A 24,056-nucleotide genomic window follows, 5' to 3' on the forward strand; every position below is an offset into this window, starting at 1 on the left:
CTCAAGATCACATGTGTTTGGATAGCAACTCCTGCTCTACATGGCTGCTGGGCAGTGCAAGACTTACAGGCTAATCAGAATGGAACAGACATAAAAACCTGTAACTAAGAACTTTTTCAACCCCTTGTTTTATAATAAATATGATCACAAATGCAGAGAAATGCATGGGTACTAAAAAAAGAGCTGAGACATGAAGATCCTGATTTTCCAACCCCCCCTCTGAATGAGAACCTATGCTCCCAAGCAACTTACTGAAACTAATGGTATCTTCCTATGGGAAAAATAGAGCACATGCACTGCCTGCCTCCTACTGAGAAGAACAGCATTGCGCCTTTTGTCAAACAATTCTTTCTCCTCATATGGCTGGGAGAATGTTCTGCCATCTTCTCTTGTTGACTAGACCAGACCAGAGAGCACTTCCCAGACCAATAAGAAGCAAAACTTTTACACAGAGCAGTAATGACTATTCAGGAAATACAAATATGGTCAACCACAGCTGGTTTACTACTGTGTAATACTGTTTTGATAGTCTTTGGGAGAACAGGTAAAGAGGATAAGGAAAGCTCTATTTTACTTCCAGTCACAAATAGATTTTGGCTTTCATTTTATATTTCCTGGCTAGTGATAAGTAAGCTCTCATCTTTCAATCCCTTTGAACTCCCCACTTTGTTTTCCCTGGCAGAAGTTAGTGTTCTGTTCTTGAAACCCAGAGTGGCTCTCTAATAAGTTAGGGAAGAGCAGGACAGAATGTGTAGTTGGTTTGCTCTTCAAGGATCATGGTACATTAAGTGGCTAATCTAAAGTTTGAAAACTTCAATTACTTTACTTTCAAGAGAATGAGCAGAACTCCTGAAACTACTTCACCCACAGAGAGGTTAGGGAAGCTTAGAAAGCACTCCATAAGGTTTCAGCAGTCTGATATCCTTAAGGAAGAGTGGTTTCCAGTATTGAAGCATGGAAATGAGACCCAGGAGTCAATAGGTCTAATCCTGCCTCTACCAGTGTGTATGGGTTTCACTTAAATTCACTTTGTCCTATATACATGTACCACATTTTTTACAAGTATTTACAATGTCTCCTGAGTACTCTGCATGGAATGTGTAAAGGGTATTACTGCCATTCCAGGAAATGTGGATCAAATGATTCTGCTAACAATGAAAAGACCCTTTCTGTTTGTCAGATAAGTTTTGCTGTGTTTACCTAATCTCTTAGACTTCTCCTTGGCACTTCTTCAAGATCTCTTGACTAGTGTTGGTTATGTGTCCATGCCAGCATACTCTCTGGTATTCATTTCAGGGCTTGACATTTCTTAGGAAACTGAGTAAAATACTTAAAGAGAATTTCTTTACGCAACCTACACAAGAGATTACCTATTCAGTGGTTTAGCTATGCTGACCACCACAACAGTGCCATGTCCTTCTCTATAAAATGGATGGAATCTGACCATTAAGGCTCAAATGTGCTGCAATAATTTTTTTTTCAACATAGTGTAAGTAATGATCTTATCTTTTAAGAAACACTTCAGATTCTTTCACTACACTGTTTACATATAAATGTCAATGTGAGACACTGATATAAAATAGAATACACAATTTGGACTGAGTTCTCACAGTACACACTTTCTGGACTGTCACCAAAAAGTGGCTGACTTCTTCACAGGCAGAAGATTAGATTCAAGCATCCAGCATTCCAAAAAGACATTACCAATTTTAAAATAATTAAAAAACAAAGCAAAAATAAACTAAATGGTCAATGTTATTAATCTCTGGAGAAATTCCACAGAAACAAATAAGTAAATTAATAGAAATATATTTATTTCTAAAGCATTCTCCTTCATGGAAAATCATGAGGTAACTAATAGATATAACCCATTCTGTTATTAATAAAACCACCTCCTATCTAAGTTCATTGCCCACCAGGAACACACAAGAACGCACACACAAAAAAATCAACAAGGCAATTAAAAAAATTTAAAAAAAAAGAGAGAGAATCCCACATTCACATACACACACAGATTCATCTCTAAATAGCATGTAAATAAGGCTTAACAGATATAATTATCAACTACCTGGTATGGAATGCATGGCAATGAAAAGGATATAAGTGGGGATTTGGGAACCAGGCAAGGAGAAATGTTGGCTGAGTAACTGGGGAGAACTGTCAGGTCTGTGATGTATATCAGAACCAGGAATGGATTCCAAATGAAGTTGTACAAGACCCACCATTAGATAAATCCGAAATATTACTCTTACCTAAGTTTTCAATTCTGGTAACAATATTGGGGAATCATGCAACCATGAAAATTTCAGAAAGGAGAAAAAGCCAAGAACTATTCATACATAAGAATGTTGGAAGTCACAACTTATTTTTGCATTTTTATCTAATGAGCTTTTAAGTGGTAATAGAATTTATTTGGGGACTAGTCTCAATATCTTCAGCACTGATGCTTCCATTTCTTTCTCTTTTATTTGCCATCAAGAAGGTGTTATCTGCAAATAAATGGGCCAGAAAAAGTTTCCTTGTTAATAAAAGCATACTTTTCCCAGTCCGACTCTGTGATAGATCCAGTATTTGATCTCTGCTTCACTCTATCCAAATTTTCTATGATTTTTTATCATAAATAAGTCCACATAGAGAGATTTACTTCTGTATAATGACTCTTAAGGCATAAAAAAGCTCCAAAACTTTACTAATGCACCAGTATTTCACATCTGTAAACAGCAACATTTCTGTTGACATTCAATTTTGAGTTCAATCTATATTTAAAATACCTGTAACTCCAGAGTTACAATCTATTTTACACTTCAGCAGCTTAGTTGTCCATATACAAGAGACCCATCAGAATGCTCTGCAATGGGCATGTTTAGCATTAATGGGCTTGTTAGCAGGCACATCCTTTTCATCAAAGCATTGAAAACCTCCATGAAAAAGGACCACAACTATTTTTAATGACCTTTCCCAGATCAAGTTATGAAGCAATACATCCTGGTGTGGAAATGTCAGTGGGAGGCTAGCACAATAAAATCCAAGGTAAAATATAGTCTTCACGCAGTCATTAAAATAATACTTGCTAAGCTGTAGATGCAGCAGCATCAAGTAACAGAAGCAGGATTACACTTCATACACTCATGATTTTTCTGCTTTCTTCCTCCCTATCATATTTTCTTCACCCCTGGAAGTGTTAAAAAAAAAAGCAAATGTGGCACTTCATGATACAACATCGGGCATGATGGTATTTGGTCAAAGACTTAAGGACTTTTGAGGCCTTTTCCAACCTTAAGGAATCTATGATTCTATCATCTCGCTATCTTTTCTCCTTTCATTCATAAGGCAGGTTTTTTGCCTTAGGAATCCAGTGAATTCCTCCTGCAGTGAAGTGAAGCATCTTTGAAACAGTTCAGCAATCTTCAGAGTATCCTCAGTTCCCTTTTCATTAGGTCAGCCCAAGTGCAGGGTAACAGAGGAGTTCACACCTCCTCAACTTAAGGCATGGGACCACCTACATAAATAGAAACAAAATCATTTTTCAATTAAAAGTTGGTCTATAACCTGCACAAACATAAGAGGCAGGAATGAAAGAGCTGAAGTTGGAGAGGTGCCTTTCAAGAGGGCCTAGACCAAACCTGCATGTAGGAACAACGGGATCAATAAGTGGGATCACAGCTTTACATGTGCTCAGGCCTCACTGAATATTCTGCAGCATTTCCAAACAGGGAGGGTTTCAAATTAATGACTGACAAAACATCTGAGGAAAATGAGCCTCTCCTCCCAACAAAACACCAATTTGTATAAGAGCACTGGGCTGGCAGCCAGAAAACCATGTGTTACCATAAAACCTGCTCTACCGAGGCCCTTTCTCTATACCTACAGGCAGAAACAGGCTTTATGCACTTATGATTTTAACCCTTTTAGTAAAATAACAATTTCAAAGAGGCTGATAGCCATAAACTAAAACACAAGTTCCACCTCAGCACAAGGAAGAACTTCCTTAACAGTGAGGGTGGCAGAGCACTGGAAAAGGTGCCAAGGGAGGCTGTGGAGTCTCCTTCTCTGGGGATAGTCAAACCCCGCTGGATGTGTTCCTGTGTCACCTGCTCTAGGTGACCCTGCCTTGGCAGGGGGGTTGGACTGGATGGTCTCCAGAGGTCCCTTCCAACCCTAACAATCCTGTGATTCTGTGATTTCAAGAATGATGTTGTAACTTCAATGTATTCTGGCATAACGCACATGTGCATTTTGCATGAAGCGTTCAGCACATGAATAGACAGAAGAAAATTATGTTGTCTTACAGGGTGGACATAATTTGTATACATCAGAGTGGAGAGGTTGAAGGGGTTTTCAGGATCCCAAGAGTGTAAGAGTAACTCAGTGAATGTCTGAATGTGCAAATTGCATATGTAGCTCTCATGCTTCAAAGTGTTTTTCAATAAAAGGTACAATCATGGAAAGGAATAGAAAATCAAAGTTTTCTAGCATGGCAGAGCACTCACTAAAAAGCAACAGTGCCATTTAATTGTGCTTTCATCATCCTTGGGATATGGATATGTGCAATTAACCCTGGTAGACTGAACATGCACATTCACAGCAAACAACATAAGCATGTATTCTACAAATCTATTTTCTGTCATAACTTTACCCTCTCTTCTTTGATCTTCCACAGCCTTTAATTCCATGAGGTAGCTATTCACTACTTCTTTGTATATATATATATGCTCCAAGGATTATTCTGTCTTCACTTTTGTGCCTGCTTTTTCTGTTGTTCTTGGGGTTTGGAGTTCTTTGGGGTTTTTTTCATATTGGCCTTTATTCAGTAAGAAAATTGAAAACTATTTGACCTTTAATTATTACCAAAAAACCCCAACAAATCTCATAAGTGTTGAATTATGATTGCCTGTGATAAGCATTAATGGTTTTTCCAAAACTCTTCACTACCCATTGCATATTTCTTTACAAATTAAGAAGAACTATTCTAAATTGAAGTGCTGTTAGTAAATATAAAATGCATAGTAGCAAGTCCTGAAGGCCAAACGTTCTGAAGGAACAAATATGATGGAGTAAAATATTAATCATCAAGGATCAACCCATCACTTAACTCATCCTTAGTGATAGGGGACTGCAAACAGGTAAATTGATGCCATGGCATCAACTTTTTAATAGGTTTCAGACTGATCTAAGGAATTACAAAGTATTTAATCTGTGTTCTGCTCTGTAAAAAAAAATGGTAGAAACTATACAAGTGAATAAATTAGCAGATGGAGTACAAAGATGGGGCAAACCAGGAAAAATTGAGCTGGATTTAACATATCCCAGACATTGTTCACAGACTTTTGAAGTGTCTCCATTCAAATGAGACAACAATCACACAGATGAGCTTGGTTATTCTGCTTGGATTTCCAAAAAAAATGAAAACCATCCTTTACAGAAGTCTCTTAAATAAACTATGCTCTCAGGGAGTAGGAGGACAGATCCTCCAATGATTTAACAGCTTGACAAGAACTGAAAATAAAGATTAGTTATAAAAGGCACTGTTTTGCAGTAGAGGATAGATTTCAGTGAAGTCTGTTGAGAATCTCTGTTGGCAGCTATGCAATTCAAAATACTTAGAAATTACCTGAAAATGAGGATAACAGGGAGCTGACAATGTTTGATGGGGATACTGAGTTATCCACAGTAACAAAATGAAAGACAGCTGTGTAAAGCCACACAGTGTTCTTGTGCTGCTGGCTAATTCTGGACTAATTCCTGCCAATAAAAGGTGGGATTCACCTGCATAGTCCCATGTGTCTTTAGTCATTTCCATGTATTCAGGTACCCTTCCACAACTCAAGAACCTCTGTTGAAGACAGCTACATCCTATCTCCCCTGAGCCCTTCAGCAGCGGTATCTCAGACACACCAGGGCCACTAAAAGGCATTCCATTCTAATCTCAGTGAAATTAAGTATCAACTAACAGAATCCTGAAAACAAGGGGCTTTAAGTGAACAATGACTACTCAAATATATATATATATATATATATATATATATATATATATATTTGAATTTATAAGAAACTCTGGTTTATGTCCTGTATTTTTTTTTTTTTTCTTCTTTTTTTTTTTTTTTTTTGTTGTTACATAAACACAGGGTGGAAATATTTACTTTTAATTTATCCTTTCAGGCCACTTTTCTAGCTAATACATATTTTTCTGGATGATTCTGACTTAGGTTTACATTTTCTATCTCAGTGATTGGCAGCTGATAAACATCATCTTCAAAATTCAGCTCATTAAGAAGATGATACTGATAGAGAAGATTAGTTTGTTTTTACTCATTTAAAATAAAATTTTATTTTCCCCTCCCCCTCCATAAGTTCTTTAATTTTCCCTTGACTAAAAGCATGGAATAAGACATCAAACTCAATGTCGGAAGTTCAGCCTTAAAGGTGTTTCATGCTCCATTTTTTCTTTGTGGTATTACGCATTTTCACACTGACTACATTAAGTTCATGATTTAATCTATTTTAATTCTACCAAAACTAGGTAATTCTACCTACAGAAGACACGGCCTAAATATTTGGTTGGGGTGGTAATGGTGAGGAAGGTTGTGTTGGTTTTTTTTTAATTAGCTCCTAGAGAGCTGCCAAATATGATTTTTTACAAGTATCTCCCTTTTTTTTTCCTTTAACTCCTGGGTGGTTGTCAAGCAGTCAAACCCAGTTCTTGATGCACTTCCACAGAAGCTTTTTCACTAGTCACTCATTGAATAGAGATTTGCCTCCTACCCTTGTCATTCAAGGGCTTCCTATTTTCTCCACCTCATTCCCTATGTTGCCACTGTAAGTATATCTGATAGATTGGTCCCAGTGCATTCCTATCTCCCTCTTCAACACAATTCCTGCTTCCCCATAGAGTATCACAGAATCACCCCTTTTTGCTTTCCTTTCATTTCTTTCCCAGTCTTGACCACTGGCTGCCAGAGGACATCTGTTTTGAATCAGATATTGCTAACTTCAGCCAAATTTGCTTCCTGCCATTTCCTTTAGCTTCACTATCTCGCTTCCTTCTAGATTACTAGCAAAAATATCCACTATAATTCAACTTTTTTCCAGTGGAACAGATACAATATATGCCACCTTTGGAGAGCTTCCAATTATACAGTGGCAGAAAAAGTGTCCATATTTAGTTCCAATGAGTTCTGACAGGTGAGGTGATCTAACTGATTAGCATTTTTTTGTCCAAATTACTGGCTTCTCTTCAATCTCCCAGTATAAAAGATCTGTTTTAGGAGGGTGATGCGAATGCTACTATTATCTGTCTTAGATCTATCTGCATTAGTGACCTCCAAATTTGCTTCGGTCCACAGAACAACTAGATCATTTGAAAGAATTCAGAAAACTGGGCAGCTTAATGGAATATTTTCAGAGCACCACTCTTTGTCAAGAGTGGTCCAGTCTCTGTTCTTTAGGTGGTATGTGGAATTTCCCACCAGAACTATTTAAGACCTGTTGCTCTCATGAAAAGTTCTACTTTAGGTTTTGGTGTTCGGGGGGATTGATGAGGTATTTCAGATGAGAGTTTTGTTCTACAGGACCATATTATCATATTAATGTTCACAGCTTCCTGAATTTTTGGCCTTTACATTTCCTTGGCATGCTGCTGTGTGCTGAACTTCTCAGTCATTAATGAAAATATAAAGCAAGTCTGCATATAATATTGGTGCTGGAAGCAGTGCCAGCATCCTTACACAACTCGTATATATCCATCTGGGCACAGTCACTCCCAGGGGTCTAAGAAGTCATGTAGCAAGACTAAACTCCAAGCCAATTAGCATGAACTTTTCTTTACAACTTCAGGAGATAATGTAGCAAACCCTTAAAACCAGCAAGAGTTGGGTAACTAACTGCTCTCGATGTTTTTGAAAGTCTATCTCCAAAAAATACAAGCAGCAGCTAATAATTTAGCAATTCTATCAAAACAAGCAATTAAGTGTGTCTTGTATGATTTGTTCTCTATAAAAATCATGCTGTTTGTTTACCCAAACTTCTATTATCCTCTAGACTTTACTGATTTCATCTCCGGGTATTTATTCAATTATTTTAAAAGGAATTGAAATCTAATTCATGAGCTACTCACAGTGACACCTAAATCTTTTCTCACAGCCAACCTGTCAAATGAAGATGATCAGTCAGTATAAAATAGACTATTTTTGCCAATGCCAGTTAAATTTCATGTTAGGAGTTTGCTGAGCCTCCCAAATTATTTTAAACTACCTACCTTTCCTAACTTTCTGCCCTGATTGGACTGAGCAGTGTAGTTTAACTACTGTAGTTCTTGAATTTTTGTTCTATAAATTAGCATAGGAATGTCCATCTGCAAAGGCTTAGGCAAAGGTCCTGCAGCTTTGCACAAGGCATTAGGCTCCATCCCAACTCAGTTTCTTCCTGCTCACCCAGCTTGTCCTTGAAGGTGGAGTTTTGCACCTTTCTTTGTATGTAATGTATCTTAAGAAAAATCCTAGCAAATACACTCAGAAAAAAATAGTAACTTAAGTCCATGAGCATCACCTCTGCTTAACTTTTTATTGCACATAGTACATTATATTACATTCTACAGTCAGGGGTGGCTTGGTGCCTGTAAGATGGTGACACCAACATTGTCATATTGTCATCAACACTTCTGCCACACCTTGAGAAGAGCACAATGGAAATGGTTGCAGATCCATAAAGTGTGGTGATCCTAAGAGCTGCCTGATATGGCCCTTAGGTACTGGTTCCTTCAATGCAGTTCATGAAAATTACAAATAACAAAATTTAGAAAAAGCAGCATGTTGGCTAGCAGCAGGGGGAAGTGCAATCAAGAAAGGAGATAGTTATTTTTTAAATTCCCTGTATCCTACTGCAAGTGCCTGCATCCTACTGCAAGTGCCTGCCTGACCAATGCTCCTAAAAGAAATCAAGATACATTGCCAAAATATCTCAACCCTACTTCCATAGCTAAACTGCCCTTTTGGTAGGGAAGATTGCTTCATTCTTTTCCCTCAAAAGATGGATGAAAGTTGGGACCCTCTCAGTATCACTGCATTCTTGTGAAGGGAAATTCAGAGCTCAGCACAAGCTTCACTCTGGAGAGTGCAATGACCACCAGCAACAAATAACATTCAGCCAGAGGAAGTCTCCATCCTCCCTGCAAAATGTGGCTAGTGGAGAGATTAAGGAAGCTTCAGCACAAAGGATGGGAGAGCCTGGGGTCTGAAATCTTGGAGACATATAAGCAGGGGGGAAGGGAGGGATGGGAATGGCCATGGGCTTTCTGACCTGCCTACTTGGAGCTGAAAACTTAAATTTTGTCCAAGATGCATTTCAGTCACTAAATTGCTTATGTGGATCCAGGACTTCATAGTCCCATGATGTATCCATGTCTGCTAGACTGGCAGTTTGAGAGGGTGTTTCATGGGGGCTCATCCTGGGTAGAGAATACAGATGGGAACAAGTTTCTGGTTTTTATTCCCCAGCCTTTTCAATTTCATGGCACTTGGGGTCTTCTGGCTCCTGTTCAGAAAGCAAAAGAAACTTGAGGCTTCTGCAGGTGTGACAGTATCTTTAGTCAGGAAGAATAAACAGAAAAAGTAAGTGAAGAACAAAGATATAAAGACTGCAGCAGTAAGAACTGAATAAAAAATTTAAACAACTAGCATTTACTTTTCTATACTTTTAAGTCAATTTATTTTAAAGCAAAAAAGTTCAAACCACCTTGAACACTGATAGTTCCAACCTGCATCTACAATGCATAGATTTCTGAAGTTCTTCTTTTCTAAATTTCAATTATAAAGCATGCTATTATGCCACTGTTTTGGGTTTTCACCCAAAAACTGAGCTCCCAAAATAATGAGCTCTTTTCTCACCTCCTGTCTTGTCTCCCTTTTCCCCAACAACAACAAAAAATTAAATTGTCGAGTGCTTTTTAATACAACAAAAAATGTGGTTTTCAATAACTTTTCTTCCATTCTCAGTTTCAAGATAAAAAGTGTTTAATGGTGACCCTGGAAAATTAAATACAGAATTTGAAATCATACCACAGTTATGCTGTACTGTATGCACGAATAGATCTCAAAGAAATTTGAGGTCTCAAGGAAAGCAGCAAGTACTTGTCTATCTAGCTTGGTCTATCTATCTAGCCAAGGGACAGACAGGGCAATTTTCCTTAGGGTCTGTTGAAAGCAAGCCAGAACTCAGAATTTCCTCTGGATTAATTCCTGTATGCTTTATCCCAATCCCACCCTGCCTCAGATCAACCATGATGCGCTGCATTTTATGTAAATTCACCAGCAACAAGGACTTAGAAATCAACTGACAATTCTGTTCATTACCAATGAACCAGAACACAAAGCAATCCCCTCTCCCAACAAAGCTGTCCTGATTCTGTAGGTTATCACTACTAAACAAAGTAAAAAAAAAAAAAAAACCAGTACTGAACCCCCACATCCAAAATATCATTTGGAAGTGGTAACATAATCAGACGTGTATGAATAAAGATGTCAAGATTGGTTTAGTAAATAGACCATTTAATAATCTCAATTTTTTTGGATTTTACTGCTTAACAGCAGTTAACCACATCTAAGAACCCAATAAACATGCAATATGGTAAACTACTGCTGTGAATGCTATGAATTCAAATTTTTTCATTTTCGGAGGTGATAAACTGAAGACACCTTTCTACTTCCACTTCAAAATCAATTTTGTCACTGATTTTGCTGAAACAAAAGGTCTTATCCAAAGACCTACCATTAAATGGAAAAGAAATACTGTGAAAAACTTTACAAGAGCTTCTAAATTTTGTAGCAGCCACAATGGAACAAATACTACTCAAAAAGCAATAGAAAATAAATGACAAAAATGGAAAGATCTGCTCAAACACATTTTTTATTGTAGCAGATGCTGAGTTTCCACAGAACTGATGTTGCAGAAAGTTAGTGGCAGTTTGAATTTTGTGAAGGATAGCTGAAAAAAATCATTACTCAGATCGCCCTCTTAAATCTCTAAAGGCACCCTTCATGCACATAACATGAGGCAGAGAAAATGCATAGCTGAGCAGATATTACTGAAATAGAATATATACTACACTAGAAAACTGAGAAGCGTATACCTAATACGTAAAACCCTCCTTACTATACTTAAGGACTGATAAAGTAAATGCCAAGATTTTTTTATCAAACCAGTTCTTTATTTTAAAAAAGTACAGGAGAGGATCCAAATTTTAAAGATTTAATTACTTTTACTATCAAGGGAGAGAGGGAAAAACCAGAGCCTGCCCTGTTCCACTGGTGTAAATCTAGATTTACTTACCTGATAGCAGAGTTTTGTTCCACTTACCCAATTCTTATTTTAAGGATACTACCAGAAGTAGTGCCCATCTGTAACTTCAAACTTAAGAAGCCATTAAACTCCTGATTGCTGGAAGCAGGAAAGATACTCCAAGGGAAATATTACTCTGTATTTGACATCTTACCACACTTTTTCTCTCAGCCTCACAGTGGACTTCTACCATCTGCAGAGGTACAGAGTCCTTTGGGACTTTTGTTCTCACTCCTGTGGCCGGTCCCAAGTTTTATGAACCATTTAAAGTGACTGAGTCTGCTGATGCCAAATGTGACTAAACTGACTTTTTAGGGTGAGCTTACAATCAAAGGCCCACTGTGCAGAGGTGCAACAGATCAGCACATTCAGTTCTGTTTTACAGTAGCAGGGCAAATCCAGGTAACCACAAATTCTCAGGTGAGTTATTCACCTGGCTTTTTTACTGAGACCAATCTTTGAACAGCGTGGTATGTGCTTTATCTTACACATTCATGCAGTAGCAGAGACCAGCATAGGATGACAGCAGAAGTTAGAAGTGTCTGACAGCAAATAATTTCCAAATTCTCAACTGAGGTTTTACATGATCGTGTTCCGTGTAACAGCAGATGACTGGGATCCCTCTCCTGAGGTTTATCTCCCATCCTTCAATCCAGTGTTGCCATTCTGCTACTAACAGGACATTTAAGTATTTTTAGGTGGCTATCCAGTGCTAGAAATCACTGCTCTTCACTCATGACTTCCTTTTTCTGATTACCTATTCTGCAAGGATAAGCAGTTTAAAAATAGTAAATGTTTATCCAAATAGGAATATCCTTAAGTACCTCAGAAATAAGGACATGGCAGGGAAGAAGAAAATGTGAGAGCTATTCTGTGAGTGAAAAGAGAGCACCAAAACATGGAAGAGCACTCTCTTACCCATCCTTCCATTCCCAAAATATTTCAAGACCCAGGCTTCACTCAGGAAGTCTGAGACTTGTGGCAGAGAAGGGAGTAACATGGCAGAGTGAGAGGCAGGTGGCACAGCAAAAAGAACAGGAGTGAACACTTACAGGTTTAGATTAACTGGAGACAGGCACAGAGAGTTATTTATGCAGCAGAGATCAGTACAACCGGGGTAAACTCAGGAGCTGACACCAGAGGCACGAAAATGGAGATTCTGAAATCTATGTATAAAAATACATATACATAGTATATACTTGTGGGAGGAAAAGCTTCAACTTTTCTGAGGTCTTGCTTTTTCTTTAATTCTACAGCACCCTATTTTAGATGATTCCACCATACATTATGAACAATTCAGAGGAATAGAGAATGTGTAGCCTCTAAATGAAGCTGCCCTGAAACTCAGCTCTGAGCAAAGACAGTGACAGTGGAGCAGATTGCAGATCTGGCAGCTCCTGCACACTGTGGCTGTCCCCTTGCTCCACAGCCAGAGCCCAGCTCACAAAATAACCAAGCAAAGGGGTGGCCCAGGCCGCCAAACTGATGTAGCAAAACCCCCTCCTGAAGTTATACCTGTGATGGTGAATATTTTTTAAAATGTCCCTTTCCTTTCCACAGGAGAGTAACGTTCCGTTCTGTCATTCACTGCTTTGTTACAAAGTCCCAAAGTTGTTGCAAGAGCTGACCAGTTTCATGGCACAGTAAAGTACAAAGATGTGATATCATGCATAGACTATTAGCTTTACTATGGGTTAATTGGGTTAACTACCCTCAGTGCAGCACTCATTCCAGATCTGACATGCTCAGTGTATCCTTACACAATGCAGTCATGTTCTCCACCTCTCTGCTTCTCACCCTTGTTCTTAAAATGGGGATAACAGCTTTTCCCAACTTCTTCACAAGGATCTTGGGAAAACAAATTAATATGCTGAGATGCTCAGACACTGAGGAAATCCAGTGAATCATCCAAGGTAGGAGAGAAGAGATGGTCCTATTGCGGATGACATGAGTAGGTACTATTAGAATGACTGACAGGACGCATCTGAATCCATAATTGATGCTAATCACTTTCAGCAAATATTTATCCCTGCGACTTCACATAAGATGGTGAGTCTTGATGCAGAAACAGCAGATGTCCACCCAGAAAAATTCATGCAAGGTCACTGACCCAGAAAGATGTATACACAATCTCCAAAAGTCATCAACAAACAGGGCTGAGCACCTCTGTGTTTTGGCAAGGCTCAAATCCCAGGAAGGGATGATAGAATTCAGGTCTGTTTGCAGGGATAATTGAAGCTCTGTCTTTCAAACCCCTGAAAACACAGTGCATTTAGACCTATAATTCACAGTCTTCCTGTGACATGTAACAGCTTATCAATTATATGTTTTACAGGAAATTTATATTCCCTGCTTCCTTAGAGAGCCCAGAACAAACAAACAAACAAAGCAAAGAAATCCTAATTTGCATTTGTTCACAACTAAAAAAAATGTTCCAAACAGCAGACAAATGAGTATTCTGCAGGGAAGAGTAATTTCTATCAGCATTTAAAGAAGCTTTTTATATTCATTTCTTGTGAAATGCCTGTGCAACACCTCCCTGACACACAAACTGTCCCAGTCCCAGGGCAGGATTCCATTCCTTATTTAGAGTGGCATATGAGTGATACCAACAGGGTCAAAGGGAGGACCCCCAAGCACTTCACAGGAGACATTTAGAACTTTCCAGGAATAAATCTTTGGAGAACACATTTGCTAAGATGGCTGTTTATAGCCATTTATGTGATAAAGAGAGATTTTTAGGTTCCCAGAGCCCTTTAAGTGCAAACGACATTATACAGTATGCATGTACTGAATGAAAAATAGGACTTGCAATCTAAAAGTACCAATGAAAATGCCACTAAAACATATGGTCTATTATGATTAAACAGATTTTTTTTTTCAAGTTATTAAGGAAAAAGGCATTAGGTATAATACCATATTCTGTGACATGTTGTAATACCTCTACACAACTTGGGCTGTGCCCAGATCCTATCCTGTTTTCATTTGCATCTTGCCTGGCAGTCAGTAGCAGCTCTGTTGAATAGTACCCTATCTATTGAGAGTAGTAAGGCTCTGCAGAGGGATCCAGACAGGCTGGATTGGTGGGCTGAGGCCAATTGTACAAGGTCCAACAAGGCAAAGTGCTGGGTTCAGTGCTTGGGTCACAACAACCCCATGCAGGGCTAGAGGCTGGGGGCAGAATAGCCAGAAAACTGCTCAGCAGAAAAGGACATGAGGTGTTGGTCAACAATAGCTGAACATGAGCCAGTGTGTGCCCAGGTGGCCAAGATGGCCAATGGCATCCTGGCCTGTATCCGTGATGGTGTGGCCAGCAGGACCAGGGCAGGGATTTTCACCCTGTACTGGGCACTGGTGAGGCCACACCTCAAATCCCGTGTTCAGTTCTGGGCCCCTCACTACAAGAAGGACATTGAGGGGCTGGAGCATGTCCAGAGAAGGGCAACGGAGCTGGGGAAGGGTCTAGAGCACAGGTCTGATGAGGGGCAGCTGAGGGAGCTGCAGGTGTTTAGTATGGAGAAAAAGAGGCTGAGCTGGGACCTTCTTGTTCTCTACAGCTTGCTGAAAGGAGGCTGTAGCCAGGCCTGGGTCAATTTCTTCTCCTGAGTAAAAAGTGGCAGAATGGACTCACATTGCACCGGGAGAGGTTTAGTCCGGATAGCAGGAAAAATTTCTTCACTGAAAGGATGGTCAGTCATTGGAACAAGCTGCCCAGGGAAGTGGTGGAATCACCACTCTTGGAAGTGTTCAAAAGGCACGTGGATGTGGCACTTGGTGACTTGATTTAGTGGTGAGCAGTGCAGGGTTAACAGTTGGACTCCATAATCTTAGAGGTCTTTTCCAAGCTTAATGGTTCTATGGTTCCAAAAGGATACCTAAAATGAACTGCGTTTGGAGTACCTAAAAGGAAATTCTTGTGCCTGTGTGTCTGCTGTACGTCAACTCTTTACCACAGACTTGGGCAACACTGAGAAAACCATAGGATACACCTTCAGTTCAGACACCTGTGTCAGAGCTGGCTGTCCAGGTCTTCGGTATCATTAGCCAAGAGAAACACAGCCTTCCATAGCCCAATCCATCCATACCAGTGTAAAGGTGAACTGTCCCTCAAAAGCGTTTGTAGCTCTCCAATGACATAAATCTGGACAGATGAATTTCACTGTCAGCATCACTATCAAATACTGCTGAACAAGGCACAGTTTCTTTTTTTCTGCCACGACTGCTTCCCCCACAAGTTTCTTCTATAGATTTTTACTGCAGCATGAAGCAAAGCGAGGCTGCTTCTTAACTTATAGTTTCCAGATACCCTGACATGAGTTACTGACCTATAACTCTAAGTCCTTGTCTTGGGGTGACCTTATGATGTGTATCCCATATCGCTGCCTATGCCCAGAAATTAATTATTGGCCTTTCTATGCCTCTGAACTGAGCCTGAGAGGGGGAAGAAAAAACTGAGCAAAACTTTCTCAAAGCAGTTTGAAACTTGTTCAAGGTCACATAAAGATAGCAGGTTTTTTTTTCCAGCTGGGGGCAGGGGGGAGGGAGGAAGCACCCGGCTGGCAGTTTTTTCCAGTCAGTTTTTTTGGCCAGTTTTTTTGGGCAGTTCCTTGTTCTCTGGAGAGAGGCTGAGAGCTGAACTTTTCCTTCTCTGGAATTTCGGATTTTCTCCCTTTTCTACTGGACTGCCTGATTGCTGTAACATCAGAGCACATCGGGAGGACTTTCCACCGGGCACAGAGGGCCTGGCCCTGGGCCAAGCCCCAGCTCCGAGGAGACCAAAGGGAGGACTCGAACACTTTCCCAGGTTTTTCCTCTACAGCGAGAGATTTTACCATTTAACATTATTTTCCTTTCCCGTGTGCTTGTTAAATAAATAGTTTTATCTTCTTCACTTTCCTTCGAGGAAAATTTATTTTTTTTTCCCGAACCTGGTGGGGGGAGGGGTGGTTGTGCCTTCTCTCAGAGTATATATATATATTTCTAAATTTGGCCAAACCGGAACAGTCCTGCTCTTCCACTTGAACTCCTCTTCACCTGTTGGCTACACAGACATACACTTTTTTAAATCATATGATGAACTTTTTTGTTTTCCTAAAAAAAATATTAAATTACTACCTCATTTCATACTGCAGCACATCTAAGAGAAAAATAATGAAAAAAAAATTGCTGACTTTACTAGGATAAGAAACACATCTAAGCAGTCACAATAGCCATATTTTCTGGTTATTGCAGGTTGTAAATACAGAGTGGAGCTAATTTTGGTTTTGTGTATACCACCATAAACCCAGAATGTTTGAGTCACTCATGTTTGACCTTAGCTTGGAATTTCCCATGTCAGGAGAGTGTGGCTTTTCAGTAGCGATATCCCTGGTATATAACCCCAAGCTAAGTATAGCCTATCACAGATTGTACTCCAACAGTGCTTTCCCTCTGGGAATAATAAATAATAAATAGTATAGAAATTGGATGTGCACATTGGTTTTAAACTTTGGTAACACTGTCAAAATGTTGCCTGGCTCAATGAGCACTTAAAACAGAATTTTAAAATAGTGTCCAGAAGATAATTAAGTGGTGTTTAAATTATTTTGCTCATAAACCTCATGAGTTGCAGTGATTTTAAGTAGTTAAATCTATATTTGCTTTTCCATAAAAGTTCCCTTAAGTAATTGCTCTCATAAAGATCAATACTAAGTTTCAGCTTAAACAAAATTTCTATAACCAAGTTAGAAATATTTTGCTCTAAATTATGCACTGCTACACTTCTGTAACTGTGACTGCTGCAGAAACATCCTGGTGCTTTCCATAAAACAAACAAAGCAATAAAGACTGCAAATATCCTATACATAATGTGTGCTTAATGAGATTACTCATTGTAAATAACTCATGCAAAATGTTTCCTGATGATGATGTCAAGCAGCTATGTGGGTCAGTCTGCAGATAATGGTTTTGAGCAGATTAATGTTTATCATAGAAAATTTTTAAATGTATTATCAACTTATCTTCAGGGTTTCTGAGCTTGTTTTGCAATTTTGAAACCCTTCCCTAGTTTCACTGGGATCACAGGAATTGCAGTGGGAGGAAGGACCACATATGTTGTAAATTAGGTACATATATTTCTTTATCAAAGGGCTATTGCCATTTAAAAAAAAAATCTTCTATTCCCTTTTTTCCCTACTGTGTGATAAAATAGAGGAGTAAATGGCTTCTTTTGCCTTATCTCTCTCAAAATTTGCTCCTAAGCCTAATCCCTTCTGCTTACACATATTCTGCTAGCCTGTGCCTCTATCTACCCAGGCATGAAGCATTTGCTGCCTTGCTGGGATGTGCTGTGGTTTGCTGCTAATCCAACCCTACCTTACTCTAGCTGGAATTTTCCCCACTGAATCCATAAATCAGATTACAGGAGAGACTCTTTAGCACCTCCAGCTACTGCCAACAACAATAGGAACTGCATGTTTTTCCCTAGGGAAGGCTGGGGAGGGGTGATGAAAACAAGAAGGAAGCATCAGAGAGCTATCCAAGGGAAAGGGGGATTTAAGTGGCTGTTTTAAAAAGCAGCATCATAGCTGGTAGTTGGTGACAGACTCAGCATTGCAGGATACTGACAGACTTTTTTAACCGGTTCTTTTAAAGAAGTGGACAATAAACTGCATTGAGCACTGGGCAAGGAGGGGTACAGGAGACTTAGGAATGAAGAAGATCTGCAGGAATATAGAGACCTAGCAGAAATATGCATGGCATTACTTTAATACCTCCTTTAAAAATAAAGCTGGGTTTTAGCACTTAGAATTTTCCATTGCCATCAGCACTGAGGTGAAAGATAGAAGAAGCACTGTATTAATAGCTCTGTTTTCAAATATTTTACTTTAGCCACAAAAAACATTCAACACCACCCAGATTGTGAGTGAAATTTATTAGCCAACAGGGGTTTAATAGAAAAAGACTTAAAGCTTAGAGAGCCCCTGCAAAATGTTATTTTTTAGAGTGCAGAGCAATCTATTTATTTTATAGAGCACATCTACACAGGAGAGGATGGGACAGCATTAGGAGGCACAATGCTAGTCCCAGGAGAGAGCCAACTCCTGCCAAACAGAGACATTTATTTGTTTTGTGTTTAACAAAAGCAAGACTGATTTCAGAAACACTTCTTCCAGGTTCATAGCCCTAAACCAAATCAGAACATGCATGTTTCAGTATGTTTCTGCTTGGCTCCATATCATGTCAGAACATTCTGTACATAGAGCACAACCACCAGAACTAACTTGGCAGTCATCTTCCAAAAGTATGAATTTCTTTAAAACAACTCCTGTGAAGTGAATCTCAATACAAAAGCCTTGATTTACTAAAACCAGGAATGTTTATGGGTTAACTGTCAGATCAGGCAGGCTAAATTCAGAATTGTTCAGGGCATTAGTGCATTCCTGTCCCTCCGGTGTTCCCAATGAACTGGGAAAAGAAAAAGCAGGAGTAACTATATTCTCTGTGCACTGATCTATTCCATGTAAATAGAGCAAGAACATCCTGCACATGTATGCAGGATCAAAGAGGAATGGTATTTGCTCTCCTTGTGCTATGGATATAGGCAAATCAAGGGGCAGAAAGACTGAGAGTTCAGCTGCAGAGTAGCCTGGCACCCAAAACCTTCGCTAAATTTCTGCAGAATGTAGCACCTATGTAAAGCTGCAGCCCATGAGCTGTGGCAGCAGGTACAGCTGCTGCATTTACCCTGTGTGGACCCTTCCTTAGGTTCACCTTCCCTTAAAGTCACTGTCCCCTTCTACACATTGAGGGCACAGCTGATGCTGAATGAGGCTCTGCTTAAGGCATGTGCCAGATCCTTTACCTTTTGTGCCCACACCCCTTTTATTGCTCCTTCCTGCTGCTTCTCCATGGTAGATGATGCCCAAAAGGGATTTTTTCCGTGGGCTAGAACAGTGGGCCAAAGAGCTGAGAATGCAGCAGGGAAAAGCAGAGGGATCCTATTAATGCTTCAGGGTGATCTAAGGTGAATGCATATGCCGAATGCCAAGCTCAAGAAAAGCTGTCAAGTGGGCTAGAAGGAAAGACAACCCCAAATGTTTTTGCAACACAGGTGCAGATTCTGACACTTCATTATCTTTATATAATGGATCTAGCTAGCAAGCAGCCGCAGCAAAAGGGAGGTTTAGGATGATAGAGAGCAGTACAGTGGACTCCTTTTGGAGTATTTTATAATCGAACACTACAGTCCTTTGGAAGACATGACTAAAAGTGCAAGTGCAGACAAAGCCACCCTTAGGTAATTCCCTTGGTTAAAACTCTCAGACTTAAAATGAATCTAATTAAGGACATTGTGAAGGCACAGAAAGGCAATATTCACTTATGGCCTCTTTTGCAGATAGTGAGTTGCCAAACAGAATTGAGAATCTTAATTGCAAGAATCATCAACAAATTCGAACAGGACGGTAAATTAGGGATGGCAAAAGTCAGACTGTTACATAACAGCAATGCTGCCAGATCTCCTGGTTCTTGCATTAGATGCAAAAGGCACTCCCAAGAGAGGACACAGTGCTTTTTATAAAAAATGCTGAAAAAGGAGAGCCCAGACACATGGCATCCTCAGTGACACAGATAGCACAAGTGATGAAAGAGGGTACCTTTTCTAGCAGTTTGTTTTTCCTTCACTGTTTGACACTGTTCCCTCTACCACTGTTGAGAGACACCCAAACACATGCTGTCATCATCTAATAGAGTTGTCACAACTGGCCAGATATCTGCTTTGTCTTTTCCCTACAAGTCTTTTATAGGAGGCACTATGCTTTGATGTGTCACTAAAAGTTTTAATTTCATTAATCAGCTTTCTATCAAAATGCTGATGTTTCATAGATATTTTTCTGCGATAAAGGCAAGTCAGTTAAAAAATACTTCTGAAAAAAGATAGGGAAAAATATTGACGACTTAGAAGTTAATTTCTGTCTGATTTAATTTTCTCCAACTGTCTGCATTAGTCTCCCAGGAAAATAAGTCTACTGAAGTATAGTAAAATGTGCCTATAAATATCTGATACAGATAAGACAGACAGAAAATCTGTTTGGCTGCATAGAATATTGTTTGATAAAGAAGAAGCAGAAGGTACTTGGGAATTACAACTTATTTGCCTTCACTCCATTCAGCTTCTATAATCAAGAAAAAATATAGATAATAACAAGCTTCAAGTAGGCAATTACCTCAAGGACCACATGCTGTACTCTAGAATCAAAAAAATAGCAACCAAGTGAATGGTTGAACTGTGTTCTAATAGAAAGTTGGGGGGTTTTTTCACCCAGACTCAGAATTGTCTGGGTTAGAAAAGACCTTAAAGGACCATCTAGTCCCACCCACCTCTGCCACAGGCAGGAATGCCTTTCACTAGAGCAGGTTGCCTGAAGTCTCATCCAGCCTAATCCTGAACACTTCTAGGCATGGAACATCCATAGCTTCTCTGGGCAACCCGTTTCAGTGCCTCACCAACCTCATAGTAAAGAATTCCTTTTTTATGTTCAATCTAAATCTACCCTCTTTCAGCTTAAAAACACGACCCCTTGTCCTGTCATAACAGATCCTCTTAAAACGTTTGTCCCCATCTTCCTTATAAGCCCCCTTTAAATGGGGAAAGGCCACAAAAAGGTCCCCTGAAGCCCTCTCTTCTCCAGGCTGAACAGACCCAGCTCTCTCAGCCTGTCTTCACTGGAGAGGTGCTCCAGCCCTCTGACCATTTCCATGGCCCCCTCTAGACCTGTTCCAACAGGTCCACATCCTTCTTATGCTTGGATCCCAGAGCTGGATGCAGTATTCCAGATGGGGTCTCATCACAGCAGAGCTGAGGGGCAAAATGCCCTCCCTTGCCCTATTGGCCACATTGATTTGGATGCAGCCCAGGATACAACTGGCTTTCTGGGCTGGGAGCGCACATTGCCAGCTCATGCCCAGTTTCTCATCCACCAGTACCCCCAGTTCCTTCTCCTCAGGGCTGTTCTCAATTCATTTATCTCACATCTCACAGTATGTGCTGACACTGGTGATTATCTTGACCCAGGTGCAGCACCTCGCACTTGGCCTTGTTAAACTTAATGAGGTTCACATTGGTGCACCTCTCCAGCCTGTGACAGTCCCTCTGGATGGCATCTCCTCCCTCCAGCATATCAACTGCACCATTCAGCTTGGTGTCATCTGCAAATTTGCATGAGGTACACTCAATCCCACTGTCTATGTTGTTGATTAAGATATTAACTAGTATTGGTCCCAGAACAAGTTTCCACTCCAACGGCTTAAAAATAATAACACTTGAAGTTATTCTGATCTTAGACAATTTCTCATGCTAACCAAGACAGCGAAGTTCAATCCTCCGTTTACCATTTTTTGTGACAATATATTAGCTATGCATGCACAGATATCTAACAAAAGACAAGCAAAGAATACTCAAGATAAAGGATTTTATTTTTTATGGTTTAAGAAACAAGTATTGTAAAAAATACCCAAGGCATTTAAAGCCACTGTGTAAAAAGTCAGATGCATTGAGTGCAACTGCTCTTGGCTTGCTACAAATTCCAGCACAATTCCAGTCTTCAAAGCATCACACTACCATACCTTGTGCTCATGCTGCAACCCTCTTAATACAAACACAAAACAACATAAACCACACCACAAAGTCAATCCAAAGTCTATGTGAATGGAAACTAACAAGTAGAATAAGTTTCTAATTAGTTACTGGCCTAGATCCTCATCTGGTAAAAAACTAGTTAGCGCAACTGTTCAATCAATATTTTTAAGTGGGTCTCATCATACAGATAAACAATAATATAAATAATTTTAACATAATATAAAGACAACCAAAACCCCAAAGCTTACAACCACTTGCAAGATAGACTGAGGGAGAGTGACAACTTGAATTTTTTTCTCATTCATCTGCTCATAAAAGGTGACAAGTTGATAGCTGTGGACCAACATCATGCTGTGGTCCAGAGCCAATGAAAATGTCAACAAAATCTTGCCAACTCCTTAGCTGCAATAAATCATCATAGCTCTGTTAGTCAGCCCTCTCACTTCCAGCATCCAAAGATTTGGCTCTATCTACAATGCATGCTCAGACAGGATGTAAATCAATGCACTGTCAACTTGACCGCAATTGGGTTTTTTCCTGCTCAAATATTACTGTGTCTTTGATAGTTAAAAGCAAATCTCACTGAAGTCATCTAATTATCAGGAGGAGGAAAGCATTTACAGCAGAAATCTCCTATAAAATTTCTATTTCCTCAGCAGACCAAGTTCCACTCATTATCCATCATCCCAAAAGCTGTTGTTACCTATACTGGGCAAATTTCCCCACTTAATAGTCTGTAAAGCACTTGGAATCATCAGTCTTTCTTCCATGAGAATGTGGAAAAGAAAAGATGCATCTCCCCTTCCCTGCATCACCACCCGCATCTGGATGGCTCCCAGTCATCACACTCAGCTGGGGCCCAGTTACAGAAATCAACAGTAACTCCACACTCCTTGAGCTGGACTCCATCATCACCCTTTACCATGCTTGTCACTGATCCCCACTGCTCCAAGTTGAATGCAAGTTCAACTTGCAAGTTCCCCACTGCTCCAAGTTGAATGAAGAGTCTGAACTTCTGGAGAAGCATTGCTAAGCCACTATCCAACACATCAACAGTTTAAGCTTCCCAAGGAGCGTGGTCTAGACTTAGGACTTGTTTCTGTTCTTTCTCAAATGCATTAATTACAGAAAATTTCCCCGCCCAGGGCTGCTCCAAGCACAGAGACTTACCATTCAGACCCTCAAATCTTTGTATTAAAAGGCTCAGACTTACGGTAGAGTGCTGAATGGGTATCCAGGCAGGTGTTTCGACTGAGCATTTGTGAGATGGGCATCTGCCATGGCTCTGCTGCAAATAAGTGAAAAGGGCATTATACACAACACAGAACGTGCTGCAATCACTAGGCGCAACGGACTCGATTCCATGGGGAGCATCTAGGAGTTTGCTTGGAGGCAGCACACCTCACAAAGTCATTTTCCACTGTCATGTAGGAAGAATAATCTGCAGTTTGCAGGACCAAAAAGGCCTCATGAGTTGTCCATTAATTTTCCATTGAAGTTCTTGGTTATGTGGATGAAAATACATCCACTCTCAACCCCAAGCGTCTGCCATCTGCCTTCCCTCCACACTGGAGCATTCAGAGAACAGCGGAGCATTAGTAAGCAGGTAGAGATTGGCTTTTTTCACCCATTTCATGACAGGCTGCATTTTTCCACGATGTCCTCTTTGAACCATTGATAGATGCAGCCTGAAACACCCATCAGGGCTATTTTCTAGGAAGAGTAAGTATGCCCCAAATTTTTAGGGCATGTTTCTTTTCCGAGCAGAATGCTCTGCTTGCTCCCCAGATTGGTCCCTGGAGAACATGAGCAAGTACCCAAGACTCCTGCAGTTCCCTGAAACTTTGCAGAACAGAAAGAGTGAGGGGTTAATTTAAAGTCTAACGTTCCACATGGCAGTGCAAGATGCAACCATCAGGCCTTCAGGCTGATCTTCCTGTAATTTCCCTTGCATTTGCTGTGATTCAATTACATTTCAGCCAAGGTTGGGAGCCCATCAGAAAGAATTGCACAGCAGATTGGGTCAGAGTCCCTGAAGAAAAGTTCAGAATAAATTCTGGTGTCTGCCACCATTACTCTCAGCATTTCACATAAGAGTCAAATTATT

The 24,056-nt window shown here is 40.0% G+C and overlaps 1 protein-coding gene across 15 annotated transcripts in view; it reads right to left on the bottom strand.

Moving 5' to 3' along the window:
• Positions 1-24,056, bottom strand: part of DLG2 (discs large MAGUK scaffold protein 2) — a 998,396-nt gene that overhangs the window by 806,353 nt on the left and 167,987 nt on the right. For 11 of the 15 annotated variants that reach the window (XM_042024070.1, XM_042024068.1, XM_042024065.1 and 8 more), the window contains one exon: positions 23,163-23,237. The exons of the other annotated variants lie outside the window; for them this stretch is intronic. In XM_042024070.1, the coding sequence (XP_041880004.1) occupies positions 23,163-23,237 (75 nt within the window). The remainder of the gene's footprint in view (positions 1-23,162; positions 23,238-24,056) is intronic. 15 annotated transcript variants of the gene reach the window in all.

Source organism: Corvus kubaryi, unplaced genomic scaffold (assembly GCF_017639235.1).
Source record: "Corvus kubaryi isolate FWS band 111438036 unplaced genomic scaffold, C.kubaryi_AGA036_p1.0 37260, whole genome shotgun sequence".
Lineage (NCBI taxonomy): Eukaryota > Metazoa > Chordata > Aves > Passeriformes > Corvidae > Corvus > Corvus kubaryi.